At 46.8% G+C, this 7,039-nt stretch overlaps 1 protein-coding gene across 1 annotated transcript; it reads left to right on the forward strand.

The window, feature by feature from the left end:
* The first annotated feature begins 1,644 nt into the window (after positions 1-1,644).
* Positions 1,645-6,831, forward strand: LOC101419935 (keratin, type II cytoskeletal 6A-like). Its single transcript, XM_012526138.4, has 9 exons — positions 1,645-2,269; positions 3,169-3,383; positions 3,617-3,677; positions 3,819-3,914; positions 4,039-4,203; positions 4,697-4,822; positions 5,489-5,709; positions 5,887-5,921; positions 6,029-6,831. The coding sequence occupies exons 1-9, from the start codon at positions 1,730-1,732 to the stop codon at positions 6,262-6,264; spliced, it is 1,695 nt and encodes a 564-aa protein (XP_012381592.2). The 5' UTR covers positions 1,645-1,729; the 3' UTR covers positions 6,265-6,831.
* The last annotated feature ends 208 nt before the right edge of the window (positions 6,832-7,039 follow it).

The following is a 7,039-nucleotide window of genomic DNA, read 5'->3' on the forward strand; positions in this document are numbered from 1 at the left end:
CCCGTGTGAGTATATTAACTGAACATGGGTACAGCCAGCTATTTCAAGGCAAGTCAGGGTTGGAAATGCAGTTATTCAGGAAGGATCTGTGGGAAGTCTTCCTGTCTGAGGACCTGGTGCTGCATGCAAAACCAACAAGATTTTTGCAAGATCTGTATTATGGACCCATTCAGCTTGGGCTAAATGGGACTGAAAAGGGATAGACTGAAGGAAAAATGACTTCAAAGGCAGAACCAAGGAAGCAGATGTGTGGAGGGAAGACGTCTTCTCGGGCCAGAAGAGCAGATTCCCCAGTGCACGTAGAAAGGTAAGTTACTCTGGAACTTGGAGAGGGCTGTCCTTCTGCCCTGTTGTTCAGGAAGAGTGCTGCTGTCCCAGGCCTCAGAGAGGATGGAGCACTTTCCTGGGGTATTGGGGCGAGTGTGGCTCTTGCCCCAGTGTTCTCGGAGGGGGGGCGTAGCATTTGGCTGCCCTGATGCTTGTTGAGGGTGGGGCAGAGAACATGGCCAGTGGCCAAGCCCTCATGGAGGGTGGGGCCACCACCCAATCACGTCCCGAGGATGAGGTATCACTATATACATCACACTCAGGCCTGTGTCTAATGGAGTATGCCTGCAGTTTTTGGAGATTTTGGACCTATGACCCCTAATTTCCTTCCTATTTCATCCTAGGGCCATGGGATTGTATATCACATAAGATACACACTGCAAGTACATTGCAAGACAAAGAGAGATGATTTTGTATCCAAAGACTTAAATGGCTAACTAGACATGAAATTTAAAACACATATAACCTAAATTCACCATGGATAGACTTTATTTGAATCCTGATTTGAGAAACTAAATTATAAGCTATTAGCCCAATGGACGTTTTAATATTAAATAGATACTCACTGATGTTCTTTAAAACAGTAGATAAATATCTAAAATGTAAAAATAATAGTTTGGTTATATTCTTAAAATATCTTCTGATGAGATGTAATTCTGATTTATTTAATGATGAAACGATATGATCACTGTGATTTTATTTAATTATTTAAAGCCGATGAAAGAAGTAGGAAAAAGAATAGAGGAAAGAAGTTGGCTGTGAGAAAATTGCAAAAGAGTCATGATGAGTATGTAGGAGTCCACAAAGTGGTTTTTCTAATTTTATATCTATTTGAAATTTTGCATTACAAAAGGTCAAATTTAACATTTGAAACCTTCAGAAAAGTCAATTATACCAGTCTTACAGACTATACAATAGATTACAATTGAGTGCCAAATTATCAACCAGTAGAAAAGAACAAGTTAGGGAGGAGAGAGCACTAAGTATTCATTTTTTATTTTTTTATTTTTTTATTTTTTATTTTACTAAGCACATAACAATACACAAGAATATGACCAAAAACTATTTGCAACTATGACTAAAAACCGACTACAGTGAATGAAAAATAGGCTTATTATATTGACATCTGGTCAAACCTAGAAGGCAAGAGATTTTTCCCCTGAGTAAGGAAGCCCAAAAATGCAATCTTCATATTTCATAACATCTCTAAAACCTGGGGGTGATCTCACTATTTGTAAAGCCCAGCCCTTCCCAATCTGCAAGCTCACCTTCCAGCACTGAGCCCAGCCCATTTTCTCCGTATATAACCAGCTACCAGGAGGCCCATCTCCTACTTCCCCTCCTCTCAGCTCTACACTCCAGCTGCCCAGGCTTTCTTCAGCCTTCACCTCTTCAGGGAACCATGTCTTGCAAATCCACCATGAGAACCCAGAGCAGCAGCTGCCGTGGCTTCAGTGCCGGCTCGGCCAGAGTCCCTGGGGTCTGCCGCTCGGGCTTCAGCAGCGTGTCTGTGTCCCGCTCCAGGGGCAGTGGGGGCCTGGGTGCAGCTTGCAGAGGAGCTGGCTTTGGGAGCCGCAGCCTCATCGGCATGGGGGGCTCCGGGAGGATCTCCATGGGAGGGGGCAGCTATGCCATGAGAAGCGGCTATGGTGGCAGAATTGGGGGAGGCTTTGGCATTGGAGGAGCAGCCGGGAGCGGATTTGGTTTCAGTGCTGGAGCTAGTAGTGGATTTGGGTTTGGTGGTGGAGCTGGATTTGGTGGTGGCTACGGGGGCTCTGGCTTCCCCGTCTGCCCCCCTGGTGGCATCCAAGAGGTCACGGTCAACCAGAATCTCCTCACTCCTCTGTACCTGGAAATCGACCCCACCATCCAGCGGGTGAGGACCGAGGAGCGGGAACAGATCAAGACCCTCAACAACAAGTTTGCCTCCTTCATCGACAAGGTGAGACTTGAGGACTCGCCCTCCGCGGGCACCTCAGAGACCCTGCTAGTAACCAGTGCACTGCCTTAGGGGGTGGGAGGGCTTTGCAGAGAGAAAGGAGGGAACTCAGGTGGGGCTTCCCCTGGGATGCCCTAACTGCTCCCTGCTGACCACAGGAATGCGGGGATGGAGATCAGGGAGGCCTAGTGAGTCTCTTAAATGACCCTCATTTGTGCTGATGTGTCAACTGTTGATAAGCCTGGAGCCCAGACAAGTGAATGAGGAGGGAGTGGGATGACTTTAACCTCTGAAGAGTCAGCGCTACAAGATGAGGCCATTCAAAACCTGCTCTGGGTAGGAGGAGAAACTAGGCTGAAAGGGCATCCTATCCCAATGAGATAAAGAGAGAGCAAGAATATTTTCTGGATAATCCACAGAGAAGTGAATTTATGCTAGAAATAGGGAGTGGATGCCTATCAAGGCTGTTTTACAAGAGATTCATGTCCTAAGAGGGAAATTAGGTTAGAACCGATTCATTATATAACATTTCAAATCCCATGTATAAAAGTTTTAAGTAAAATAAAGGAGTTGGACAATGTATCAGATTAACGTATTTTAAAAGTACATGCATGTATTTTAAAAGTCTGCATGTACAAAAAATGAAAGTATGGTAAAGCTCTAATCCACTCCATAACATTTCTGGGTGAGAAAAGCGCAAAGATCCATGGGCAGTTTCTCTGGTAGGTTTCCTGTGGGTTGCACAGGAAAAATTTTCAGGGGAGCAGATCTCTCCGCCTGAGCTCCGCACATGTTCTCCAGCGATTAGCACCGTGGAGACCTCCAGGCCCACTTGGGGACCTAACAATACAGACACTTCCTTCTTCCTTTGTCTGACATGTGCCACCTTCTCTGCTCTCCAGGTGCGCTTCCTGGAGCAGCAGAACAAAGTCCTGGAGACCAAATGGGCCCTGCTCCAAGAGCAGGGACCCAAGACTGTGACACAGAACCTGGACTCTCTGTTTGAGCAGTACATCAGCAACCTCAAACGGCAGCTGGAAACTTTCCATGTGGAGAAAGGTCGCCTGGACTCAGAGCTCAGAAATGTACAGGACACCTTGGGGGACATGAAGAAAAGGTGAGTTAAAGCAGAGAAGTAGGGCTCAGTGTTGAAAACTGGAAAGTCGGAGGGAAGTATCATGAGGTATCCGCTTGTGATACCAATTGCTTTTCATGTCCAACGGAAATGAAAATTACAAATCAGTGTCATAAAGAAAATCACCTTTCAGAGAAAGAATTGACTCCCAGTTTCCATTTTCCATATTGTCTTTCCAACTGCCTCAAGTATGTCTTATTCGTCTCTTGTTCTAGGTATGAAGATGAAATCAACAAGCGCACCGAAGCAGAGAATGAATTTGTGACTCTGAAGAAGGTGAGCGATAGGATCAGGGATTGAGGTTTCCTTGCCGATGGAGGGGAGGGCATGTCCCTGCCCAGATCTGGGAGAGAGTAGACAGGAGGCGAAGGCGAGGGGCGGGCACAGCTGACTCCACGTTGCTGGTCTTTTCCTCAGGATGTCGATGCTGCCTACCTGAGTAAGGTTGACCTGCAAGCCAGGGCAGATGGTCTTTCAGAGGAGATCAATTTCCTGAGGGTCCTGTATAATGAGGTAAGTATCTCCAGCTCCCTTTTACTTAGTCTAATGGGGTTCCAGTACAGGTGGAAGAAAGTTGGGCTTGGGATCCCCTATAATTGTACCTGGAAAATATGATCTTATAATGTTATTTCTTTAGGAGCTGTCCCAGATGCAGACTCAGGTCAGCAACACGTCTGTGGTGCTGTCCATGGACAACAACCGCTCCCTGGACCTGGACAGCATCATCGCCGAGGTCAAGGCACAGTACGAGGAGATCGCCAACCACAGCCGGGCCGAGGCCGAGTCCTGGTACCGGACCAAGGTGAGCGGGGAGTTGGCAGCTGTGAGGAATCCATGTGGCCCTACCTCAAAGGTCCAGTTACAAAGCCCAGCAAGACTGAAGACTTCCTTCAGGATCTGTTCTAGGGTCTTTACACAGGGTGTGCATCCTCTTGCAATTAGTGGACACACAGATTTTATGCACAAGTCTATTCACTCAAAGACTCCAAACACAGGTGGAGAGCTACCCTAGGTACAGAGCTAGTGATCTTTGCTTTTAGCTTCACCATGGAAATCGGCCTCAGAGCTTAGTAATCCACACCAGCATCAGGAAGAACTAAGCAGTCAGTGGGGCCACAATAAGGATGGTTTGTGATTCTAACGTTCAATATCTAACTGTCTTGTAACACCAGATTTCCCTAATGTTCCTTGAGAAGAAGCCATTGTGTTCAAACTTATTAAACGCATGATTGAGAGTGAGGACATCCTTAACTTGGTAGAAGTCATATGCATTTTCTCATCCCTCTTGACCACAGTACGAGGAGCTGCGGGTCACAGCAAGCAGACATGGGGATGACCTGCGCAACACCAAGCAGGAGATTGCTGAGATGAACCGCGTGATCCAGAGACTGCGATCAGAGATTGACCATGTGAAGAAGCAGGTACAGGGTGTGTGTGGGTGGGCAATGTGCATGAAAACGCCATTACCTTCCTCTACGATGAGGCTGTCCTCAACCATTGTGAGCAAATTCTGGGCACTGAACAAGGGAACAGGAGGAGAGTGGAGGAATTGTGTTGGCTGCCCTTAGTGCCCCTACCAGTGTAGAGATATTGGTCTAAACCCCAGATCATGTTGCAATTACATGGAAAGAACCATCCCTATTTGTCATAGGGATGGGAATTTGGGCCAGAGGCATTTAAATGGATTTGACCTGAGGAATAGTCTCCTTGGAAACTACTAAAGAACAAGTTGGAAAGAAAGGAAGATACTGCCTACTCTGGTCCCTGTATGGCTTTGGAGACAATACTCAAATTAGAGCTCTAGGTCCATTTCATCCAATGTCTCCTGGACTTATGTCCACTACTGTCTCCCATCAGTCAACACCCACATCTTCATTAAAGGTTAATATTAAGTGGCATAGACTTTTCCCCATGGGTCCCAGTTTTGACAAGTTTGCAGAACATGAAGCGATGGGAAAAGAAGTATCTGAGCTCTTTATCCACCCACTCTGGGCTGTAAGATTCTTCCATACTATGATGAAGAGAACCAAGGAGTCTCCATAGGAAAACCAGGGAACAAGTTCACTCCCCCTGCTTTTCTCCTCTAGAATGCCAATCTGCAGGCTTCCATTGCCGATGCTGAGCAGCGTGGGGAGATGGCACTCAAAGACGCCAGGAATAAACTGGAAAGTCTGGAGGATGCCCTGCAGAAGGCAAAGCAGGACATGGCCCAGTTACTGAAGGACTACCAGGAGCTCCTGAATGTCAAGCTGTCCCTGGATGTGGAGATCGCCACCTACAGGAAGCTGCTGGAAGGCGAGGAGTGCAGGTGAGTCACTTGAGTGCTTCCTCAAACCTCAGGGTGTATCTGTTAGTGCCCACCAGTGTTTGTTCAATTTTACGGACCTATGGTCATGGCCACGAGTGCTAATCTTAGAATTGACCAAAGGTATATTTTCCAAGTAATGGCGCTCTGAGCTCTCATCTTCCCTGTTTCCTCTCATAGGCTGCAAGGGGAAGGCGTTGGACAGGTTAACATCTGTAAGTATTTTTGCTTGCCTTCCTCCCTGCCTTTGCACTCCTCTGACTGTCCCAGGCTGCAGATTGAGTCTCACCGAGTGTTTTTCTTTGTCCCCTCCTCATCACAGCCGTGGTGCAGTCCACCGTCTCCGGTGGCTATGGCGGCTCCAGTGGGGTCAGCAGTGGCCTGGGCCTGGGAGGAGGCAGCGGCTACTCCTACAGCAGTGGTCACAGCCTTGGAGGCGGCTTCAGTTCCGGCAGTGGCAGAGGCATCGGCAGTGGCCTCAGCTCTGCTGGGGGCAGCAGTTCCACCATCAAATATACCACCACCTCGTCCTCCAGCAGGAAGAGCTATAAGCACTGAAGATCTGCCACCAGCTCTGGGATCCCCTATGCCAAGGCCTGCTCTTGAGTTGCCCAGTTCCCTTTAGAGGTTGTGCAGATGTCAGGTTGCTTTTCCTGGGCTCTGGTCCTATCTTCCTGCCTGAGTTAGAGCTAATGTTTCTTTGACTTTTACTTCTTCTCTCTGTCTGCCCCTGCTCCACTTGAGCTCCTTTACTCAACATCATGATGTCACCTTCATTTTATACCATAATTTAATCACAACTGATTAAATCATAAGCTATAACTTTTTTCTAAATTATCAATCTCTTACCTCCAATATCTGATATCGGAGGCTGAGCATTGTCAAAATTTACCTCAATCTCTTTTAATTTTGGAAACTGCTCCTCGTCCTAATTGAGATCAGAACAACTTCCTTTGATTCCAGTGGCAGAGGAGAGCCTGTCTTACAATTGTTGTGAATATCCCTTGCCATGGCCGTGAAGCCACAAGTGACCAGTCCAATGATGTACAGAGTCTGTAACCCTATGATGTTTCCTCTGCTCTTTGCTGTCTTGTAACTGATAAATAAAGCAGATTTATAATATAATGAATTGTTTAATATTGACTTGCTTTGGAGCCAATTGTTCTTAAGCTTTTCCTTCTCACAAATGCCTTTTCATTTTTGAAAGTTAACCCAGATCCCAACGTGTATGAAGCCACCAACCCTTAACCCCAACACACACACACTTTCAAAGAATTTCAACACACAGCAGTTGGGCATCTTCCTGATGGTCAGGGCTCCTTTCAGATCATAT

Source organism: Dasypus novemcinctus, chromosome 12 (genome assembly GCF_030445035.2).
Source record: "Dasypus novemcinctus isolate mDasNov1 chromosome 12, mDasNov1.1.hap2, whole genome shotgun sequence".
NCBI classification, from domain to species: Eukaryota; Metazoa; Chordata; class Mammalia; order Cingulata; family Dasypodidae; genus Dasypus; species Dasypus novemcinctus.

Excerpts from the sequence above, each read along its gene's own strand:
- LOC101419935 (XM_012526138.4), top strand. The coding sequence starts at position 1,730 with ATGTCTTGCAAATCCACCATGAGAACCCAGAGCAGCAGCTGCCGTGGC. Across the intron at positions 3,678-3,818 it reads AATTTGTGACTCTGAAGAAG|GATGTCGATGCTGCCTACCT; the intron begins GTGAGCGATAGG and ends TCTTTTCCTCAG. Across the intron at positions 4,204-4,696 it reads AGTCCTGGTACCGGACCAAG|TACGAGGAGCTGCGGGTCAC; the intron begins GTGAGCGGGGAG and ends TCTTGACCACAG.